The sequence below is a fragment of the Acomys minous genome (genome assembly GCF_964271855.1).
Source record: "Acomys minous genome assembly, chromosome: 5".
NCBI classification, from domain to species: domain Eukaryota; kingdom Metazoa; phylum Chordata; class Mammalia; order Rodentia; family Muridae; genus Acomys; species Acomys minous.
This window is the reverse complement of record NC_140494.1, coordinates 103,870,158-103,893,556: the sequence shown is the minus strand read 5'-3', so window position 1 is coordinate 103,893,556 and position 23,399 is coordinate 103,870,158. Positions and strand designations below refer to the sequence as shown.

Genomic DNA, 23,399 nt, shown 5'->3' with positions numbered 1-23,399 from the left:
TCATTTCTGACAGCCCCAGAAAGGGCAGGGGACACTTGTGTCAGGAGGTAGCTTGTGGCCCCGACTTTCTGTCCATTCAAGATGGACACCGTATGAAGTGGTTTCTATCCAGGAGCCCTGCCCAGATCCTACTCCTCACCTGGAGTCATTGAAAGTGTGCCACTCGCCCGTTGCCGGACTTCGGCAGTAGGCTGTATAGTGGCCGCCCATGGTGGTTCCGGAGTGGTTGGACACAGCATAGAGGTTGTAAACAGCATGGTCTGAGGAGGGACACAAGTGTCAAGCCCTGGAGGTGGTCCTGTCCCCAGTTCCTTCCCTTCCTCCCTTTTATTTCCCAATCTTTTTTCCTTAAAAAAAAAAAATCCCCCAAAACAAAAACAAAAATAGCTTTACTTAAAAACTTAAAACTTAATTTTATTTACTTTGTCTATGTGTGTGTGTGTGTGTGTGTGTGTGTGTGTGTGTGTGTCAGAGCGAAACATGAAGGAGGCAACTCTCTCTTTTGCGTGGGTTTTGGGGACTGATCTCACCCGCTACCGTGTCTCACTAATCCTTACTTCCAGATTTTTCCCCCCCCCTCATTCGCTAGCTTCCTGCTGCCTGGTTGCCTCTCACCTTCATTCTTCCCCTGCTGAGGTATACTCACTGGTGTTTTCTGAAGCAAATTCTCTCAGGTCCAGGTCTCTTAGTGGGAAATTCACAAATGTTGTGAGCTTGCTGGTTCGTATCCTGGATTCTGAGAACCGCTTCAGGTCTGTGATTGCCTGGAGTCAAGGACGGCAAGCAGGAAGAGAGTCCTTGGGAGAGGCGGGGCCTTCTCAGGAGGCAGGGAACACAAAGGAACAAGTCTACACTCTTTTGTCCCTCCTCTGCTCCCCTCCCCTTGAGGTCCCCACTCTGTGAGTTAAGGATACGGAGCACCAAGATCTTTGGGAACCGCTGGACAGAGAACTTCTTTATACATCGCTTTCTGGCTCGGCAGCGGCAGCACGTCTGCAAGGCAAGATAGAAGGGGCTAGAAAGAACTCAGGCCTGAGGCTGTGAGGCTCAGAGGTAGCCTTCCCCAGCTGGGCACTGCGAAGGTGGCTGCCCTGTCACGGAGGAGGTGTGACTTACCGGCTTCTCATCCCCATCCAACACATCCTCTTTGGTGAAGAGCCTCATACAGTCCATTAATGTCACCTCAGGATAACCTCTCTGCAGAGAAAAGAGGTCCAGGTCAGCTGCGGTCACAGCCCCGCAAAGCCCCGAGAGGGAAGCCGCGCTGGGACGTACCTTTGCGATGGGCAGTGAGAGGTCCCAGAAGGGATCGTAGACTGTAGAGCAGTAGCCACAGTCGGTGCACGTCAGGGAGCTCTTCAGCTGCCCTACAAAGAGGTCTGGGGAGAGAAAGCCGGAGCATGCTGCTGGACATACTGCAGGCCTGCCTTCCTTCTCCCTCCCACTCGTGCCTTCGTTTTGAGAGGTACAGGCAGAAGCGGAGTTCCTTAAGAAATGACCCCCTGGATTGCTTAAGCAAAAGTTGGCAACAGCAGAAGCAGGTACTGTCTCATCTGTTACTTACCCCCAATCCGACTGTCTTCCCTTTCCAGATACTTCCTCCACATCTGTCGCCCTTTTTCATCATCACTGGGAACCACAGACAGGAAGACAGCTGGGTCAGAACTCAAACCCGGTAGGCTTAACGGGCTGTCAACTAGGTCTTCACGTATTTATATGTTAGTGCTGGGCACAGGGCCCCTGGCTTCCATCGTGTCCTTCACACAACCCTCCACCGAGCTGTCTCTCCCAAACCATGGTTTTCTTGAGACACCCTGAACTCAAATTCATAATCCTTCCCGCCTCAGCCTTTTGAACTCTAGGACTACAGGTGTGTGCCACCATGCCTGTCTTCAACCTTTTCATCTTCAAAAGCAATCTAGAGGATGTAACTTGGTGGCAGAAGGCTTGCCCATCATTTACAAGGCCCCAGGTACAATCCGCAAGAACACAGACACAGACACACACTACCAAAACCTTTTAAATAGCCGGGTTTAAAACCAACAACAGGAGGCTGGAGAGAGGTGGCTCAGTGGTTAAGAGCACTGGCTGCTCTTCCAGAGGTCCTGAGTTCAACTCTCAGCAACCACATGGTGGCTCACAACCATCTATAATGAGCTCTGGTGCCCTCTGCAGGCAGAACACTGTAAACATAATAAATACATCTGAAAACAAAAGAAAAAAACCAAACCAAAAAAAAAAAAAAAAAAAAAAAAACCCCAGCAGCAAAGCAAATCTGATTCTCCCCAAGTCATTACTCTCACTGAAGTCGGCACCAGTGTCACATTCACAAAGACCCCATCCACAGCATCCTCCTGCTCATACTTACGGGAGATGGTCAAGGTTCTCAGGGCTGGCCTTGGGCCTCACTGCCACCCGGTTCACCTCATTGTGGAGCCCGTCCAGGAGGAAGCGAAGGAACTCCTGAGCATCCTGCTGACTGGACCCAAACAAGGTGAGTGAGCGAGCAGCATCTACAAAGACCCTGCCTGTGCCGCCACCCTGGGGAGGACACGCACGCCAGGCCTTACTTATAGCCAACAAAGCGTGGCGCGTATCTCTGGATCTGGGTCTTGAACTCGGATGGGCTCACCACGTCATTAGGGGATGACGTCCAGATGGTCTGGATTAGTTTTGCAAACTCTGTTGGAATAGTGATCAGAGAGAGGGTGGAGAGCTGGTGAGATATTTTATTTGTTTTTCTTTCTTTCTTCTCCCCGCCCCGGTCTAAGACAGGGTTCCTCTGAGTAGCCTTGGCTGTCCTGAAACTTTCTCTGTAGAACCAGAGCGGCCTGGAACTCAGAGACCCGCCTTCCTCTGCCTCCCAAGTGCTGGAATTAAAGGTGTGTACTACACACCTAAAAATAAATAAATAAATAGCTGGGCGGTGGTGGCGCACGCCTTTAATCCTAGCACTTGGGAGGCAGAGGCTGGTGGATCGCTGTGAGTTCAAGGCCAGCCTGGAGTACAAAGTAAGTCTAGGACAGCTAGTGTTACACAGAGAAACCCAGTCTTGAAAAACCAAAAATAAATAAATAAATAAATAAATAAATGTGTGTACTAGCACTGACTGGCAGAGATATTTTCTTTTTTGTTTTTTGTACTTTCGAGACAAGGTTTCACTGTGTAGCCTTGGCTGTCCTGGACTCACTTTGTAGACCAGGCTGGCCTTGAACTCTCAGCAATCTGCTTGCCTCTGCCTCCTGAGTGCTGGAATTAAAGGCATGCGCCACCACGCCCTACTGATCTTCTCTTTTTTAAAAAGTGATTTTATTTTAAATTGTGTGTGTGCTTAGGTTTTGCATACATGCTTGAGAGTTCCTAAGGAGGCCAGAAGAGGGCGCTAGATCTGTTGGAGTTGCAGGTTGTTGGAAGCTGCCTGACACGGGTTCTGGGAACCAAATTCTGGTCCTCTGCAAGAGCAGTAAGCACTTTTTTAGTGTACACCCGTGATCTCAAGTTAAGGTAGGAGGATCAGGAGTTCAAGACCAGCTTGGGCTACCGGAGACGCCGTCTCAACAACCCAAACCAAACAAGTAAACAACAACAACAAAACCCAAGACAACCAACCAAGCAGCCATGGATCAACCAACCAACCAACCAACAAGATGGAACGCTAAAGCTGGAGCCAGGCATGACGTTGTACGCCTGCAATCCCAACACTCGGGAGGCTGAAGCGGGAGAGCCAGGGTTACACAGCAAGTCCGCATCTCAAACAACAGAATCTGAAACTTGAGTCCCAAGCAAGAACAGGCAAAGAGAGAAAGGAAAACAGAGGGGTGGGGGTGTTTCTACCACACACCAGTCGGTCCAGCCTGGTAGAACGCAAGAGTTGTGAGGGGAAGCAGGGCCACACCCACCCGGGGCTCACCTTCCATGAGGGCTGTGTGCGCGTTGCTGGTGTGGCCGAGGTCCCGCATGTATTGCCTCTGGAGGCAGTAATCTCTCAACTCTCGGGTGTTGCTCAGGCACTGAAGAATTGAGTTCATGAAGCACTAAAAGATCATCTGGCAGTTAGTGGGGGTGCACAGGTCTATAAGCCACGTGTCCCCCGCTAAGGGCACTATTGCCATGTGACAGCAACTGAGACGAGGCCCAGCGGGAGACCTTCACGGGGCTTGTCCTGAAGAGGCCTGGAGGACCCCGATCTCTTCTTTTCTCTCTTGCATCCTGGCCACGAGGTGGATGGTTTGGCTTTAATACATGTGCGGCCTTGTCACAAGCCCACAGCAACAGAGGCGTGAACTGAACCTCCCAAACTGAGCCCAACAAACTCACCGCCTTTTTAAGTTGTTTTCTCTGCTACATCTATCGTAGGGGAAATCTGACTAACGCTGTGGTGGAGGAAAGACCTGGGGCCTCTATTACTTGCAACTAGGGGGTCTCTGTTTTATCTACCCCCAAAATGAGCCCTCCCACAGCTCCAGGTTCCTCTTTTCTGAGCGAAGGCAGGAGGGTGTGAGACAAGGCCTCACTATGGGGAAAGGCTATATACTTGGTTATTTCCCACTGAGGTGTACAAAAGGGTGTGGGCACGCTGGCCAGGAGTGGGTGAGAAATGATGGGAACCAGGAAGCAAGTCCAGGAGAGCAGCGAGCTGCCAGTGACTATGGGCAACTTCCTTCTAGCAGTGCTTCCTGCTGGGGCGGGTGAGACAGAGGCCAGCAATTCACTGAAACACCAGGCAGGCAGGGCCAGTGCCCTTCCCAACTGCCTAGCTAGGAACGGTAGTAGGATCCCGGAAGAGGCTCCTGGATTGTCCCAGAATGAAAAGCATGGGGGGGGGGGGTGCTTGGGAAAGACATGACTTGGGAAGAACGTACCGTGTTCCCAAGGTTTCGAAGACCAGCCAGACCCTGGGCACCCTTTGAATTCTGTAAGCAAAGAACATACGACCTTTGAGGATGGGGTACACTGACCCCTGGGTCTGTGTACCCCATTCAACACGCTTCCCCTCACCGCTGGCGTGTTCTATTTTCAGCCTTGGTCCACGAGTCTTGGAGAAAAAGAAGATGGAGGAGTGCCTATTTTTCAACATACAGACAACTCTTCGGGGGTTTGCTTTTTTATGTATCACCACATCTTTTTGTTGTTTTGAGACAGACTCACTAGATAGCCTAGTGAACTTGGCGGCAATCCTCCTGCTGCCTCAGCCTCCTGAGTGTTGGGATCACAGGTATGAGCTAGTACACCTGGCTTCTGTATATTTATTCTTTCCCGGCTACAGTGGCGACTAGAGATTAGAACTAGGGGGTAGGGACTCATAAATCCGGAAATAGTCAATTCCTTGTTGAAAGTCCAGGTCAGGCATGGTGGTGACAAATCCCTGCAACCCCAGCACTCGGACGTGGAGACAGGAGAATTAGCAATTCAAGGCCAGTGGATTCACTACATAGGGAACCCAAAGGCTAGCCTGAGCTACATGAAACAACCCAAAGGCTAGCCTGAGCTACATGAAACAACCAAGAGAGGTTTCATATCCCAAGTCCAGGCACTATGTCAAATGACCTATATTTGTGCTCCATGGTCAGTGTAGCGATGAACCATCAGAATCGGCACTTTGAGGGCCGAGAAGGTTTAACGACCAACCACCCTGATTTTCCATCTTCAGCTGGGAAAAACTCAAGCGGCTTGCCATGCTGAATTGCCAGAGACAGGTGGAGTTCCTCCCAGCTGAACTCAGTGTAAAGGCTGAGCTAGGGAGGGAGGATCCTCCCTGGCCGCCTCAGGTTTCAACATCCGACCAGCCACGGGCAGCAAGCTGAGGAAGCACCTGGCTAAAGGTGCCACTCTTGTGTCTACTGTGGAGGCTGGTGAGGGGGTTGGAGAGAGAGGGGGAGAGCAAGCGAGCAAGCGAGCGAGCAGGTGCGAGATTGCAGGCTCTGAGTGTTATCTGTCAAGGTCTCTTAGCTAATCCTGGACATACCTCCTGGGAAACAGAAAACCTTCAGGCTCAAAGGGTTAAAGAAACAGTGGATGAGTCTGTGGATGAGTCTGCCACCCCCTCTCTTAGGAAGGGGGCCCCGGGGGTGGGGGGAGGCAACTCTGGAGCAACACTGGCTGGGGCATGCGTGGGGCCAGCTCAACCCTGATCAGAACAGGAGCCTGAAATAACTCAGCTAAAATTACTCATGCCATGTGCTGACAATCTCATAGGCTGTCAGTGGCTCAAAGCCCATGAGGCTGTCAGCTTGAAGGGGGGTGGGGGGAGGAAGCAGGCCGAGGGAGGGCTTTTCTTAAGAAGGGCCAGGCCCATCCCACCAGTAAGAGGATTCCTCCCCTCCCCTGGTCAGTTATCAGGTCCAACTCCAGCAGGTAGAGAAAGAAAACAGGCTCAGATGGGGGACATGGTTTAAACCTTCAGCTGGAGGAAAAGCCTGCCGGCAGCATGTAGGGTGTAGCAAGGCCCTCCTGCTCTGGCCTGAAATGCTTACCGTATGTGGCCCCAACTAAAATGTGAACCCCAACCACTGGGTGTCGTGGTTCAGCAGAGGAGGGCTTGACCCCTGGCTGGGGTGAAATGTGGATTCTGCCTTGCTGACAGACAGACAGACAGACAGACAGACAGGCAGCTGTGGACTACCACCTACACGGTCCCTGGGGACAAAGATCTTACCAAGCTCTGGACAGAATGGCAAGGCTCCCTTTTCCAGAGCCCAGCAAGAAAGCGGCGGCGCAGCAATCTCTCGTGCTGGCGGCCTGCAGGCACCCACCGCGGGGTGCCCACACACGATGCCCACTCACACCTGGTTTCGGTAGCTCTTATCTAGTCCTTACCCCCTGTGCCTGAGACGACATCGGTCTAAACAGGCTGTAGAGACAGAAAGCATCCTACCACCGGTGACCATGTCCACATCCACCAAGGCAGGCTCTCAGCTGAGGCACTTATCTCCCAGCACTAGTGAGGGTGGGGAAATGGAGGCTGGAGTCACCAGTCCACAGAGGCGCTCCTGTTTGCAGCCGGACGGGGCAGCAGGAAGATGGGAAGAGCATCTGGCCTTCTTATGGGCTCGGGGGCAGGGAGAAAGGAAAGGCTCCCCCAAATCACCATCAGGACCCTCTGATTTGTTGTTTTTTGTTTGTTTGTTTTTGTTTTTTCTTTTTTTAGTATGGGGAGTCATGTTTTTGTCTGAAATCTCCTGAACTCCAAAACACTTGTTAATCTCTTCTTCTTTCCTTTCATAGACACAGGGGTCTCACTGTGTAACCCTGGCTAGCCTAGACTCCACTATGTAGACCCGATACCTCTGCCTCCCAAGGGATGAGATTAAAGGCACTCACCACCATGCCTAACCCCATTTGCCAGGTTCTTAGTGCTCTGTGTAATAGGTGTGTGTAGAGGAGGGGGCAGGGAGTGGAGTTGCAGGGCTTGTGGCGGGGGGCAGTGGATGGGAGAGCAGAGCTGCTTTAGGCCAGGCCAGATATCCTTCAGCCAGGAATAGGAAACCAGGAGCTGCAGGGAAAGTCAGCTCTGTCCATTCCAGGGAGGAACAAAATGTCCCAGGAGTGACCTTTCTCACAGGGCAAACAATCCTACCTCCAGGCTGGCAGGCAGAGAGAGAGGGGGGCCGGGGGCTGGGACTGAAAAGGTGGGACAGACCCCTGCACAGCCGGCCTCTCACAGTGACAGCACAAGGGAACCATCCCAGCTGTGCGCCTGGGACTCACGTGCAGAGTTCAGAAAGTTTGGACTCGGCGCCTCCTTACACCCAGCCATCAGCAAACCTAGCTTTGACTCAGTAGCAAGCACTGTTCGAGAGAGCAGATGCCACCTCCATAGTCAACAGCACACTCCTCTGCCAGGGCAGGGGCGGGGGCTCAAACAGCCTGTCACTGGGTAATGCCGGTTGGCATCTGGGGATGGGCCTGTGAGAGAGGTGGGCTGAGATTGTGACTTCACACTGGGGACCCCAGCTGAGGGGGCATCCTTGCTTTATGTGCATGGGGAGGGTCAGCCATGTGTCCTGGCTGCAAGCAAGGAGCCCAGTGTAGCCCTGGCACGGGGCAGGGCACGCACTGCCAACACGGGAGCTGGTGCCTGTTACATAAGACCTGTCAAGCTCAGGCCCCTTCTGTTTCCCAAAGGGACAGTGGCCAGCCTTAGCCCCGGAATTCCTCTGGGAGCTGCTTCAATCAAGGAATCCACTGCCCACTCTACACAACTGAAGGAGGCCAGGAAGAGAAAGGATCCTCTCTCACCTGCCTGCAACCTCTGCCCTTCACAGGGTCAAAGCACCCTGGCCACTGACCCCTGGGAGAGACCTCATGTGGGAACAGAGAAGGAGAGGCACCCCTTTGATCCACTTTCCTTGTTGGAGTTTGGTCTTGGAGTCAGCCCCCCAACCCCACCCCCGACCCGAGAGTCGAGCGTGCTGCCTGGTCCCTCTAGCCACACACCAGCCCCAGTCAAGGTTACTGTCGCCTACACCTGTCTTGATATAGGTGACTGGAGCTAAAGACGCCAGGAGCCACCAGGTGCCCGGGTCACCCAGGGACAGGGGTCAGGGAGCCTTAAGGACTTGGACATCAACAGGGGAGGGGTCTGGGGCAAGCCTACAATCTCTAGGGAAGGGGGCATCCCTTGCCAGAAGATCCTTGGAAAACATGGGAAAGAGTTGGGAAGGAACATTCCCAGGCTCAGAGACTCGAGGTGGGCTGGGGTTGATCTCCGGAGCAAACAGGACCCCAGACCTTCAGCGTGGGAGGTCCCAGAAAAGGGCCCGCGTACCTTGGCTTTGTTGAGCAGGAGCCCCACGAAGGTAGAGAGCAGCAGGGACGGGGACAGAGGGGAGCGAGGCCGCAGCTCCTTGGCCAGGGCGGGAAAGGGGGCGGCGGGGGGCTCTTCGGGCAGGGTCACGGTGTAAGAGGTACGCATGCTGCGGAGCGGGCGGTGGGCTAAGCCCTAAAACCGTCACGGCTGGCCAAGGGGTAACCGGGAGTCCCCGAGCCGAGCCACAACCCGGACACCGAAGCCGGCGGAGATTCTCGGCGCGCTCCTCCGCCTCAAACTCCCCACCACGGGCAGCTAACCGACCCGACCCGGCCCGGCGCTCGCGCTTCGCCGGACTAGCTGACCCGCCGAGCCTCCAGCCTTGCGACGTCAGCGCCGGGGCGGGGCTGGGGCCGGCACCCCGCCCTACCCCGCCTCCGCCCCGCCCCGCCCGGGAGCCGGCACGCGGACGCCGGCGAGGTCGCAGGACCCGCCCAAAGCCGAAGACAGCCCCCTTCCCGCCCCCGCCCACAAAGACGCGGGAACCCTACTGGGGCAAAGCGAGGGTGCGCTGTCCCTGGCTGGCCTAGGTGTTGGACTCCACAATCTTTGGGATCTTTGGGAGACGCCCCCTTAAGATCAAGTGTCAGTTAGCCTAGAGCGCCTAGGCAGCAGACGGTTGTGAACTTGAGGGTTGCGGACCCTTTTCAGACCCTAAGGACAGTTCACTATTTTGGTGGGCAAAATGCACAGGCGCACACACTTTTCGTCAGTCATGCGGGGAACCTAGGTCTTTATAACGTCCAGCATTCTCTCGATCTGCAGGGGTCGAGGAACCCTGACTTGGAAAGATTTCCAACAGCCTCCGGGGATGAGCTCCGCTCCGTCTCTAGGTCTAGCCTAGCCCATTATCAAGAGAGGCGGTGCTCATTTTATCAGGTACAATAGGTCACTGGCCCTTCTGGCTCTAGGAAAAGAACCATTTCTGGACCCTCCTAACCAATTATCCAAAGCCATGTCTTCTGGAATCTCTAACTTAACCTTTTCTAGAGGATGGGAGGAAGACGCTCGTCTTGTGTATGGGGGGTGGTCGTGTGTGTGTGTGTGGGGGGGCTTTGGCCTCCAAGTGGGCGATGTTTAGAAGAAAGAGGTCTAGGGAGAGGGGTTTGTTTCTGATGCTCCGCCCCCTCACCTAACAGGGAAGCGCAGGAATCTGCCGAGAGAAAGTATCTTGTTTGGAGCTTGCAGGCTATTTTTAGCCAGTATTTTTAGCGTTTAAAAATACTCGGGGAGGCAGCAGTGTGCACTGTTACTCATCTGTGGGCTACTTCTGTTCCTCTTGGCATGCTCATCCCCACATGTACACGCGTACCGCACACACGACCAACAGCCACACGGGGGATCGCATCGAAGATACATGTGTGGGATGTACCCTAGGAGGGCTACCCACAAAATAGGAATTTGGTGCAAATATTTGCACCCACCATCATGTCCTCAGCAGTGATGGCAGGAGGAGGCAGGAGCAGGGGGCACTCGGCATTGAGGGCGGTCACGGTTGGAGGCGTGATCTTCAGACTTTGACCCAACCTGGACCCAGCGACAAGCCCTTTCCTTCTGCAGCCACACCCTTTTCCAGGGGGCGGGTACCACACTAGGTGCATCAATGCTCACATTTGATCACAGCACTGCTGCGAGATAACTAGAGCATCTTACACGTGGTCCAGGAGGCTGTAAAGCTCTCTGTTCATAGCCTCTTTCCATTACCATCACCCTCGGGTTTCTTTGATCCCTGCCGCCAGCTTTACCTTGCTCCTTTTCTGCTGTTAGGAAACAGGACCAGAGCTGGACAGAAGGCCCAGTGGGCAAACGTGCTTGCTTTCAAGACTGACTACCTGAACCTAACCCCTAGGACTCACAGGGTTAAAGAAGAGACCCTATTCACACAAGTTGTCCTCTGACCTCTATACTTACAAAGTAAATAACTACAATTTATTTTAAGACATAGTTTAAGTCTAACTATGTAGTACTGAGTGGCCAGGAACTTGCTATGTAGCCTCATAGAGATCTTCCTGCTTCTGCCTGGAGTGCTGGGATTTAAGGCAAACCACCAAGATTGGATGATGATGATGATTTCGAGACTGGGCTTCTCTGTGTAGCCCTGGCTGTCCTGGAACTTTCTTTGTAGACCAGGCTGGTCTTAAACTCACAGAGATCTGCCTGCCTCTGCCTCCTGAGTGCTGGGATTAGAGGCATGGGCCACCATGCCTGTTATTATTTGTTTAAGAAACAGAAGTAGGCAGGTGGTGGTGGCATTCTGGTGCACACCTTTAATCCCAGCACTCAGGAGGCAGAGGCAGGTGATCTCTGAAATTGAAGACAGCCTAGTCTAAAAGAGTTTCAAGTCAGCCAAGGCTATACAGAGAAACTGTCTTGAAAAACCAAAAAACCCAACCAAACAACCAAAATGAAAAAAAGAGAAAAGAAAAAACAGAATTAGCTGAGCATGGTGCTGCTATAATCCTAGCACTCAGAAGGCTGAGGCAGGAGGACTGCCAGTTTAGGGCCAACCTGGGTTGCATAGCAAGACCCTGTGTTAACATTTCTTTAGCAGTGTAGCCACTGATGGTTCTCACGCTCCGGTACATAATCTTTTAGTCATAGTCCTGTGAGTAGCTCTGAGGATGCTCACTGGGTCACCAAAAAGGGGGTGGGGTAGAAGAGGGACTGCTTGGGAAAGGGAAGGGGGTCAGCAGAAGTGGAAGGGAGAGGAGAGGGGGTGAAGGGAGGAAGTGGGGGGGTATGATCAAAACACACTAGACGCATGTAGGAGAATGTCATAGTGGATCCGTTATTATGTGTAGTTACACATGTTAACAGAGAACATTTAAAAAACAAAACAAAACAAAACAAAACAGAGGGCTGGTAAGATGGCTCACCCGGTGTAGGTGATTGCTACCAAGCCTAACAACCCGAGTTTGAACTCAGGTTCCACGCGGCGGGAGGAGAGAAATGAATTTGGCAAGTGATGCTCTGCCTTCCACTCAGGTGCTGAGGCAAAGGTGTGCCCACCCACAATAAATGAGTTAATGTCATAAGACCACCCATGCCTGGCTGCTGCTCAGTTGGTGGAGTGTTTGCCTTGCATGCACAAGGCCCTAGATTCACGAAGCACTGCAAAAATGTACAAATATGTGATCCCATGAGATGAGATGTTCAAGGTTATCCTTAGCTACACAGCTATATAAGGCTAGCCCAGGATAAGGCCTAACACACACAGACATACACACACACACACACACCATTAAGTCCCTTAAAAGACCAAGCACTGGGCTATGGGCTTTATATACATTATCCTAGTTAATTTCCATAACCACACATGAAGCTTTAACTATTATTTCTCGCTTCTAGATGAAGGACCTTATGACCCAGAGGGGTCAGTGTTCTGCTCAAACCTCAAAGCTAATAACTACGCAGGGCTTGAACCCAGGCTTGTCTTACAGCCAAACTCACACTTTTAACAAGCTCTAAGAAATTCTAGGATGTTCTTCCTTTTCTCTGCCTACTTATAAATTCTACTCAAAACTCAAGGTTTGCCAGGTGGGGTGGTGCACACTTGTAATCCCAGAGCTTGGGAGGGAGCGGCAGGAGGATTGTAAATTTGAAGCCAGGCTGGGTTACATAATAAAACCTTGTCTTAACACACACACACACACACACACACACACACACACACACACACACACACTCAGACCAGCTCCCTGAGTGGATGAAAGGCCTTGGGCTTGATCCCTTGAACCATAAAAACCAGACCAAACCAACTTCTGCTTGGGCTTGGTGGGGTGGGGGTGGGGTGTGGGGGTTGGGGAGTGTTGGTGGGGGGGCGACCACACACTTTAGTGGCAGAGTTAGCACTTGAACTTGATCCCCAAGGACTACAACCAGCCAAACAGCAACCTTGAGCCTTCCATAAAGCCTCCCCTAGTTGATTCCACCCAATTCTGAATGGCCGTTACTTCATCCCTTCAATTTGCACGCTGTTAATTTATCTGAATGTGTTTATCTTCGTTTTATAACTAGAAAACCTGCACATGGTCTCTGATGCTGTGTGGCTTGTCTTGGCTGCTCCAGCACCCTGGAACCTCCTCTAGGCCGGGGTTGGAGGTTCCTTAATGCAGGGCCTTAATGCAGAGGGCCAGACCAAGCTCTGCTGGGCATCTGCAAGCAGCAGTTTTCCTCAAGGGGAAAGCATGTGTCTGGTTTTACATGCCAAGCAAGTGTGTTGTGGATAGGGTGCTTGTCCAAGAGATGCTCGCCCACTGCAGCATGGCCTCTGTCCGCATGACTTAGTCTTAATTACATGCACAGTCCCATCTTGGCATTGCGCCAGGATGTTTTCCCCCTTTCCTGGGATGCAGGAGGTTGCCGGGGAGGTGTGGGTGTTTCTGGTAGCAGGGAGGGACAGATGGGGAAAACTGTTGCATGGGAGTATTTTGAGAAATCTAGGGTGAGGGAAACATTCACCCAGTGTCCAGTCTTGTCCTGCAGGTCTGGCTGCTGCAAAAACTCAGCCAACAAAGATCTACGGCTTATTTCTCAACTAGCCAAATTCCTGTGAGACCCTTCTGTTCAGAACCATTTCCTCAAGTGGGCTGGATAAAAAGAAGCTAGTCCTCTGAGGTCTGACTCTGGCTAAAACTCCATGATTCTTGTGTCTGAAATACACAGTCATGAGGGCCCAGCTGAGTCCTGCAGCCCAAGGCCACCATTTCTCTGAGCTTGGGCTTGGCCTGCCTCTGCTGTAGGACAGGTCTTTTTTTTTTTCCACCTTGGCCAGGGTTAGCTCTGCAAGGACAGTGACTGAAACCATCCTGCTGCTCTCAGAGCCCAGTGGGCAGCTTTGTCTAGGGTTTGGTGACACTGCTTGGGCTTGGGAAGATGTCTCAAGGCCAGTGGCCCAGATCCCTAGCAAGTGTCTGTCTGTCTCTCACCATCATCACAGAAACAGACTGCCTGCATGATTGACTGAGACACGGAAAGGCAGGGGCTCTGAGTTTTTGGGAGGGTTTTGCAGGCTTGCTGCCCAACAGTGTACTTTGCGGAGGAGGGTCAGTGTACTCTTCCCCTCAGGGTTAGGAAACTCCACTTCCTTGTAGGAATTAGACCCCCACAGGTCAAATGTTCTGGGCTCCTTGAAGCCCCAGGAAATCTGGTTTGAACCAGCTGTATTCTAGAAGCCCACACGCACTTCCTTCTCTTGCTTACAGCTCTGTCTCGGGTGCTAGTTTTATGTATCCATTGAGGTAAGAGGGAACAAGGGACCACGTGCGCAGCTCTGAGCTCTGAACATGTTTGTTTCTGAGGCTCATGGTCAGTGGAGCGGGTCCCCCAGGGGCAGGGAACATTTTGCTAGGCTTGGATTAACCTGTGTTGCTTTGTGCCACCCCAGCACCGTATTAACTTATGGCGACATCCTGGAGTGTATGTATGGGATTGTGGGGGCAGGGCAGGGGGGGCAGGATGGGTGGCCGGTTCTGGGTATCAGTTGAGAAATGCTTCACGGGATGGAGGCATATTAGCACTACACTGATTTTTAATAACAGTCATGCCCAGAGCCGCTGCCCTTCCTCCTCAGTAGCTGGGACTTGTCCTGACCGCGGAGTCTCACTTAATGTCTCCTCTGTGTGACCTTAACACAGACTGAAGTCCTCAGGAAGTTTGGTCTCCTCAGAGAGGCTGAGGCTCCTCAGAGGGGTGGGCTGGGTAAGGGTGGGGTGGGAGGCGGGTGAGGGGGAGGCAGGCTCTCAGGGTTGCCCAGCTGGCCAAACAAGACAGCAGAGGTGCAATTCAGTGTGGCTGAGTCAACAAAGTGGGAAGGCAGGGGACGGGAGAGGAAGGTCCACTTTCTGTCCTGGAGTTCTTGGGCAGTCACTGCCATCCTCCATTTGTTCTCACTGCGGGGCATCATTCAAGTCCAGAGTCCCACCCGAGAGGCGGGTCACGTGACCCTGCCTTATATAATCTCCCTGCCACTGAACAGCTGGAGCCCAAGGCTACAGATGAGTCAGCAACCCCAGTGGCAAACAGGACCCTGAGCCTGGGATTCCGTCACTTCTGGAGACAGCTCCCTGAGCAGAGGCGAAGGGTGCATAAGGTCGTGTGCGCCAGAGAACAGGCCGGGCCAGACCTGGTCCTCAGTTCCTGCCTCTGTGTGGAGGAGGCAGGTCTCTAGCCTGCTGACTGTGCTTGGAAGGGCCCTGGGCCAAGCCCTGGCTCTTCTTGGGGAGAGGAGGTGAGGCCTGGGAGGGGCAAGTGCAGGGCCTGAGGCCAGCAGGCAGTGTGCCAGGGCTGGCCAGGGAGCAGCTGGGGGGGTGGATCACAGCAGGATTAGGAGGGATTGTAGGGTTAAAGCACAGGGCTGGCAGTGCTCAGTGGGAACAGCTTGTCCTTCCATAGGCCCCGGGAACAGAAGAGGTGGGGGGGGGGCGGAGGTAAGGGGGGGAGAACTGACTGGGTTGGCAACTCTTGGGGCTCTAGGCTCTCTTCAGGCCTGAGCCACCTGGGCTGCTTTGCAATCCTCACTGGGATAGATAGATAGTGAAACACCTTGGCTTCTGGCTCGTCGACCTGCATTTTCAGTGAAAGGGGAGACACGAGGAGACCCTCATAGTCCCAGGGCTGAGCGGCAGCCTCACTCACTGGCATGTTGGTGGTGCCTACATGCCCTGCCTCCCCCCTGCCCCCCCCCTCCTTTACTCATGCTCAGTGGAGCTCGTGAAGGTCCAGGTTCAGGTTGGCCGTTACTGTTTTACTTGCTTGAGATGCCCCCACAGTCATGTTTGCTTTGAGCTTTGTGGCGACCCTACGAGGTGGTCAGGGCAGGTGCGATCACTCGCTTTTATAGAGAAGGAAACGCACCTGAGCTGGTAGGTATCCAAGGTTAAAGGGTCAGACTGTGCCTCTCAGAGGTCATGGGCAGCCTGTCTCAGCCTCAGATGACCTCTTCCTTTTCCTGTGGCTGACAGCACACACACTCAGGCCTGCCTCCTACCGTAATCATGTTAAGAATGGCTTTCCCGACGTGAACCGAGCGCGGAGACTGACTCACACATCTCTCGTCTCCTAAAGCACCTGGACAGGTGCAAAGATGACTGACCTTTACTGAGCACCTAATAAGTGTCATTTATGAAGTGGAAACGGTGAGTGTTTTCCTTTTACAGAAGGGCAAACAAGCTTAGAAGTTAAGGAAGCTGCCTGAGAAAACCAGGTGTGAGGTGCAGAGCCCTCAGTGCTAGGTGCAGAGCCCTCAGTGCTAGGTGCAGAGCCCTCAGTGCTAGGTGCAGAGCACTCAGTGCTAGGTGCAGAGCCCTCAGTGCTAGGTGCAGAGTACTCAGTGATAGGTGCAGAGTACTCAGTGCTAGGTGCAGAGCCCTCAGTGCTAGGTGCAGAGCCCTCAGTGCTAGGTGCAGAGTACTCAGTGCTAGGTGCAGAGCCCTCAGTGCTAGGTGCAGAGTACTCAGTGCTAGGTGCAGAGCCCTCAGTGCTAGGTGCAGAGCACTCAGTGCTAGGTGCAGAGCCCTCAGTGCTAGGTGCAGAGTACTCAGTGCTAGGTGCAGAGTACAGAGCTAGAAAGCAGAATGCCGTAAAGCCGTCCTTGGAGAACAGAGATTACTGAAAGGCTTGTGGTGGGACAGATTTCGAGGCACCGAAAAGGTCACTCTCACTTCCTTCGGATATAGTCAGCTCCCGGGACTAAGCACAAGATGGCTGAGGCTGAGAGAAGGTGCTAGGCCAGTGCGACCTTAGAGCTCTCTCCTGGTTGGTGGTGGTGTACTGAGTGGGGCTCAGGATGAAATGCTAGCTCAGCTTTAGAGCATTCTTGACCACCTACCAGTGCTGTGCCTGGCTTCTAGGTGGAAGGGGTGGAGGCCCCAGTGACTGAGTGTGCTCAAGGCATGTGTTACCCCTTTAAGGTCCTTTCCGAAAATAACTCTCTGGCCCTGGGGTGAGGTAAGGGCCAGGTGTCCCCAGGAGAAGTGGTGGGCAAAGGGGCAGCAGATTCCAGGAAGAGTTGTACCTAGGCTGTGGGACAGAGTGCCATTGGAACCTGACATGGCCGTATGGCAATCTGTAGTGTAGCCTTTGGCCAAGAATGCTTCAGCCTTGGTGTGTTTAGACAGCCCAAGAAGTGTGTGACACGGCAGGCCCCCTCCCCCCCCCCCCACACACATAGTCCTGGCTGTCCTAGACTCAGTTTGTAGACCAGGCTTGCCTCAAACTCACTGTGATTTGGCCTGCCTCTGCCTCTGCCTCCTGAGTGCTGGGAATTAAAGGTGTGTGCCACCACGCTAGGCTCGACAGGGCAGATGTTAAGGCACTGTCCTGAGAGTGTTTGCTTCTGAGGGCCTGGTGGGCTGTTAAGCCCACACAGGTGATTCTGATGCAGGCTGTTTGCAGACTCCACGGAGTAGCGCGCACACATGAGATGGGCCTTCCTGATGAGCAAGGGGAGAGCCAGCTGAAGCTCCCTCCACAGAGAGAAGCACTGGCATTGCCCCTCCCCCCTGTGAACACCACTGACATGTTCCCAGTGGACCCTACTTCACCCCACACCTGTCTCCAACCCTGACTGTTAAGGTCTGAATGCCCTGGGAGACACAGCTTTTGCATCTTCTATGGTACTCCCCAGGCCGACCAGAGAGGCCGAGACACTTTAAGTAATACTATCAAAGTCGTCCCAAGGCTTTTCCTCATGATATACTTTAGTCTACGGCTCAACTATGGTCCCTGGTCCTGACCAAGCCCTCTAAAGCACCATGTCCTGCGGTGGCATAGCTGTCCTTTACAGGGGACATATGTTCCAAGAGAAAGGATTCATAAGCAAACGGAGAACACAGCACCCATTCCTCCTGCCCGCCTGCATGCTTGCCCACCTATGTGTTCTTCTGCCCGCCCACCCCTTTCCTCCCCCAGGGCGGCCCCTCCAATCTATTCACCCATCCATCCATCCATGCAATCAGCAAGTCAGCTGAGCTCTGAGTTGCCAGAGGCACTCTGGGAGGGAGGTAGAGCTGGGATCGGTTTAAATCTCCGGGAGCTCGCCACCTAATGGACACACGAGTAACTACAGGAAGGGCGGGACATAGTCAATGTTGCAGGGAGGTGTGTTCAGGCATTAGATGTGAAGGAGATCCGGCTAGCCCTTGGTCAATCTCCAGCAAAGCTTCTCCTCTTATTCTAGCCCAGGCAGGCTGGCGCACTGAGCTATGAGATCATCTCTGTGTCCAGACAAGAGACACTAAGCTATTTCCTCCAAAGATACAAATCCTACTCTCCAGATACTCTGGATCTGAGCCTGCCTACTCGTGATATCTCCTGCCTGGACAGGAGGAGAAACATCCAGAATAGGGGTGGGGTGGGAAGATGGCTCTCTTCACACAGGGAGCACGGTGGTCATTTCCACTTTGACGTCCAGCCCTGGATGAACCAAAGCCTATAGGGGACCCTGATATTTTGGATGGGAGAGCACAGGGTGAGAAGAGCAATGCAAAGATAGGGGTGTCTGAACATTCTAGAGCACCACTGGGCCATTCCCAAGTGTGCAGGTCTTTGGAGCATGGGTCAGCCACGGGGACACCGGTCATGCTGGGATCCCCTGTGCTGGCATCAATCAGTCAGGCTGGGAGTTCTGTTCCTAGCCTGGCTCTTTGTAACACTGGCTGTCTCCCCCCAGCCCATCAAGCGGATCCCCAGGAGTAAAACTCACCATGGTGTCTCGCCCTGGAGAACTGGAGCGGCTGGGCCCAGAGGCCTGGCCCTTGCTCTTCTCCCACAGTGTGTAACGGCCACTTGGTCGGTAGGTGGGACTGAGGACTTCAGAGACCCGGGAGGGAGGGGCCGGAGTGAGCACCTGCGGTGCACTGCCCTTTCGACCACAATTGTCCAGATAGTCTGTTAGGTACTCAGAGCGGCTGGCTGCTTGGTAGAGGCCCTGCAGGGCACAGAGCTCCTTACGGGTGCGGGCCAGCATGGGGCTGCGGCCCAGGTTCCCGGGGTCTATCCGGTAGCTATCTGAGGTCCGGAGGCTGGAGAAATCCCGGGCCAGGTCTGATTGGCTGTTCGATTTCCTCTGGCTCAGGGTCACCCCCTGGTCTCGGGCACTCGTAGGCAGGTAGCTGAGCGAGTTGCTGGTCACTCCATAAGGGAATCCACTGCCTCCGTTGAGTCCACTGCCTGAAGGCCTTTCATTGCCACGGGTCTGGCTCTCAGCCCGCTTACTAGCCCCGATGTTGTCAGGTCTCAGCAGGGGGCGGCCCCTGTCATAGTCCAGGATGGAGGAGGGGCCGTAGGTTCGGGGCCTTGGGAGGAAGCTGGTGGGGGAGACCGGCTTGAAACCAAGCTTTTCCTTCTCCAGGAAGGAGGCAGCCAGGTTGGCCCCATAGGAAGAGGGGGTGTAGGTGCCATAGCCCGATTTGGCATAAGGGGCATCTGTGTAGCGGGACGATTCTGTATAGCGCTTCAGGGTGGAGGAGAGCTGGGACATCCTTCAGGGTGGTACTCAGTGGGTACTGGGGGCCTCATGGGCTGAAAGACAAGGAGAGCAGTTGTCAAAGGGCCCTGAAAGGTGCCAGGCCCACTCTGTGCTTGATCTTTACGTCAGGGGAGCCAGGGCCTTACGGCTTAACAGGAGCCGCTTGGAGCCTGTCCACCATCGGCAGCCTAGCTTCAGAGAAACACACACGCAACCAGGTGTGTACGGGCTTGTGTACACACACACACACACACACACACAGAGCAAGAGGCTCAGCCTCTCTAGCTCCCCAGCCCTCTACATCAGAGACTCTAGCTGACTTCCACCTGGGTCCATCTTGTAAGTCTTGGCAGGAACTTCAGAGCTGCTGGGGGTTTGCGGGGTCCCACCACCCTCAGTGCGTGGACTGGGGACAACAAGCACTTTGAGGGTTTTTGTTTGTTTCTTTGTTGTTGTTGTTGTTGTTGTTGTTGTTGTTGTTGTTTTTCCAAGACAGGGTTTCTCTATGTTATCTTGGCTGTCCTGGACTTGCTTTGTAGACCAGGCTGGCCTCAAACTCACAGAGATCCACCTGCCTCTGCCTCCTGAGTGCTGGGATTAAAGGCGTGAGCCACCACGCCTGGCAGCACTTTGAGTTTTAGCTGCTTCCCTACTTTTGGCAAGCAGTACTACTTCAGGTACCAAAGACTCCCAGAAGGCCTGGACTCTTAGTCTCCAGACCTACCTCTGTGGTCTTCCTTGCACACAGGTACCTGCTGCTTGGTCACACAGCGAGGGCGGCGGGGTGGGGTGGGGTGGGGGGGTGGGGGGGTGGGGGGAGGCGCTGATGAGGTGGAACATATCTATCTATTCTCTTCCTCTAAGTGGTTTAGGAACCGGAGGTCCCAGCACCAACGCAGGTGCCAAACTGGTCCTGGCGTTACTTGACTTGTGGCGCCCCCTAGGGTCAAGGCCCTGTACTGAAGGCATCCCCAGACTTAAGGTTTTTGCAGATGAATCGCTGAATGTGGAAGTTGAACAGCCCAAAAGACCATGTACTTTTTTAAACCTCTCCGTTGTCCAGATAGAAAGTGATGCTTGTTGGTCCAGGACTGGACCTGTAGAGTCAGGACTGGAACTTAGGTCGTGGTTCAGCACCCTTCCCCCTCAGCCTTGGTTTAACAGAGTCAGGCTGCGCTGGAGACTCCCAGACTCCCTCCATCACGGGCAGAGGTGAAGAAGGGGAGTAGGAGAAACTAGGCGCCTTTCTATAGGACTCTTAAGTGGGGCGGGGGGTGGGGCTGCAGTAGCGTTGGAGAGACCTATCCAGAACTCTCAAAGTTGAATATGATTTTTAAAACCTCTCTCTCTCTCTCTCTCTCTCTCTCTCTCTCTCTCTCTCTCTCCCTCCCTCCCTCCCTCCCTCATTCCCCTCCTCCCTCTCCTCTCTCTTTTTCTCTTCATGCAGGTTTAGGGGTTTGAATGGGGGTTTGTCATGGTGCCTTTGCTTGCTGAGCCATCTCACTGCCCCACCCCCAAGGGCTGGTTTGGACTCCCGCTGTGACAGACTACCTGAGCAAAAATTACACTAGTTAATTAACCTCTTTGAGCCCCGATTTCCTCACGTGGAAATGAGCATAATAATTATCAGGGTTCCTATCTCGCAGGGTTGTTGTGAGGGCTAAGTAAGATAATAACACGTGAAAGCGCTTAACAATGACTGGCTATTATCTCCTCGACCAGCTAGCCCAGCCCGGCTCCTCCCTCTGTCGTCTATAATAATGGCAGGGCTGGCCATCTCCTGGCCTGGCTGGCTCAACCTCAGCCTGGGCGCCAGGCTTCCCCCTGCCACCCCCAGTGAGTTAAGTGGGCAGTGAGCAGACATCTAGCCATTCGGCTGACACTGTTGCCTAGGCCAGCAGCCCAGCTCACTAGTGCCAAGCCCCAAATGCTGAGAGTTTGGCAGAAGGGTACAGAAACTCAAGCCACTCAGGGCTTGGGATAGAGACGGAGGTGGAAGGTGAGCAGATGGCCACAGGACAGTGTTCCTTAACTGTGCCAGAGACCTCAAGTAATTTCCAGTCCTGGCTGGCACCAGAAAGGCTGTCCACCTTACTGTTTTTTTTTTTTTCTTGCCTGGCCCAGGGGACCCCCAATACCCTGTTATGTCCACGGGCATCCCCTGGTCCCATGCAACTTCTACTTTGCTCTGGGAAATGGTAACTGTGGAGGATCAGGATTGGAAGCAGGGCTAGGGGCGGAGTCACTGTGAGGAGACAGACAGAGGCCTGGGGGTGAGGGCTGGAGGACCTGTCCTGCTCTGTTTCACTTTGGAGAACTTCATCAATAATGCAAAGTCAAAGAGACTCCAGGTCTCCGGAGCTGGGCTCGGGGACACCCAGCTGCCAATCAGATTGGTCCCCACCCTCAGGGTATGAGCTCATGGCTCCTCCCCATGAGGCTCCCAGACTGAGGCTCCTTGGGAATTGGTATTCTGCGGGCACTGCCTCAAGCCTGTGACCTCTCTTAGCCCCTAGGATGACGCACAAAATGCCCAGGCCAAACCAGATACAGCAACAGGGACAGTGTTGGCACTCTTAGGGCTGGACCTGCAGGCCCATCTTCTAGCTCCAGAACTCTGGGGAGGGTTCTGCTCACTTGTCTGCTCCAATCTGGCAGGCAACTACCCAGCCTCCTCCCCCTGCCCCCCCCCCCCCCCCCCAGTACCACCTACTCTATCCCAGCTCCTGGAAACTGCCAGCCCTAATGTCTGCTTTACAGCTCCCAGGGCTAGGAGAAGGTGTCTTTTTGGAGTTGAAACCTTGCACATCTCTCTCCCCTCCACTAAGCCCCACTTTTATTGGAGAAAAGTCCCAGCACCTTGTAGGTGAGAAGAGAGTTTAAGTTGGCACCTCTTTGCATTACCTGGTCCTGCTGTCCCTGGGGCTACTGACTGCGCCGTGGGCAGGAGCTTCAGTTGGGGACTCTGGCTGTGGCCTTGCTGCGTAAGACAGGGACCGGAAGGGCAGCGCTCACATGGCTTCGAGTCTCCCTGTTGCCACAGGAACGGCTGGGACTGAATGGCTCTTTCATGGGGCAGTGGGAGGCCAGCCTATTGGCTGGGATCCCCCATACTCCTCCCTGTCCAGTGTGGGGCCCCTGCTGCCTGGCTCCTTTCATTGTTTATCCAGAACTGGCAAGTTCAGGCATGTGGCTTCTGGCTGTGCCTCCCCAGGTGCCTGCCACCTTGGACACCGGTGGGCGGTAGTCCCTACACATGCAAACTCCTCTTTCATGCCATCTTTACAGAGGTGTCCATGCCTCCCTTCTCTCTGAGATTCTCCATCATTTTTGCAGAGTTTACCCCCCAAAACTGGCCTGCCGGCATTGTGTTACACAGATGCACTCAGCTTCCTGTGGGGACACCAGAGCCATGCAGCTGTGGCTCCCAGACAGATGGTCCCACATACCTGTAGACCAGGTACCAGACTCCCTGAGGACCTTGAAAGCAGCCTCAGACTTTGTCTGCCAGGCAGCCTCATACCTTACGCCCTTGGCCTCCCTAGCGTTCCTGACAGTGTGCTCAAATATAGAGTCCTGAGTCTAAGGGCAGACTGGAGCTTGAACTATTTCAGATACATAAATATTCAGGCTTACAAACATAATTGCAAAGGTTATATTGATTGCACTAAATTAAGACGAAAACAACATCCACATTTTTAAGAGCACAAGGAATTTAAAATAGTGATTTTTTTGGGGGGGGGGCAGGGATAGGTCTTACTTTGTAGCCTAGGCTGGCCTCAAACTTTCTATCTTGTCTCATGACCCAAGTGCTGGGATTGTAAATACAAGCCACCACACCCATCTAATAGTAAATTTTTCAAGTGACATTTTTATCAGTCATATTTCTGGCCTTAGCATTTAACACTGCACTGATTGGGCTACAGTACACCAACTCAGGGCTCCCAGCAGCTTTAAGCAGTGGGTGCTATCAATACATCTACTTGCGCATAGGGAAACGATTCCTTCTGCAAGTACTGTGGATCATCTCCCACAGTCAGGCTGCTGTGGTGTTGGGGCTGGGTCTGCGCTCTGTCCACTACAGTGCCTCTGAAGTCCCTGGAGCAGGACTGTGGGCTCATG

At 53.5% G+C, this 23,399-nt stretch overlaps 1 protein-coding gene across 5 annotated transcripts in view; it reads right to left on the bottom strand.

Annotated features, from left to right (window-relative positions):
- USP2 (ubiquitin specific peptidase 2) overlaps positions 1-23,399 on the bottom strand; it is a 29,973-nt gene that overhangs the window by 2,256 nt on the left and 4,318 nt on the right. For 2 of the 5 annotated variants that reach the window (XM_084783603.1, XM_084783604.1), the window contains exons 2-12: positions 18,513-19,330; positions 4,863-4,913; positions 3,911-4,034; positions 2,571-2,682; positions 2,369-2,479; positions 1,565-1,629; positions 1,276-1,379; positions 1,117-1,197; positions 915-993; positions 647-754; positions 140-260 (exon numbers count right to left, since the gene is read on the bottom strand). In XM_084783603.1, the coding sequence (XP_084639729.1) occupies positions 140-260; positions 647-754; positions 915-993; positions 1,117-1,197; positions 1,276-1,379; positions 1,565-1,629; positions 2,369-2,479; positions 2,571-2,682; positions 3,911-4,034; positions 4,863-4,913; positions 18,513-19,289 (1,733 nt within the window). In that variant the 5' untranslated portion in view covers positions 19,290-19,330. Of the gene's footprint in view, positions 1-139; positions 261-646; positions 755-914; positions 994-1,116; positions 1,198-1,275; positions 1,380-1,564; positions 1,630-2,368; positions 2,480-2,570; positions 2,683-3,910; positions 4,035-4,862; positions 4,914-6,816; positions 6,938-7,707; positions 7,841-8,767; positions 9,125-18,512; positions 19,331-22,181; positions 22,202-23,399 lie in introns of those variants that run through there. The other 3 variants (XM_084783605.1, XM_084783607.1, XM_084783606.1) reach the window with 3 other exon arrangements.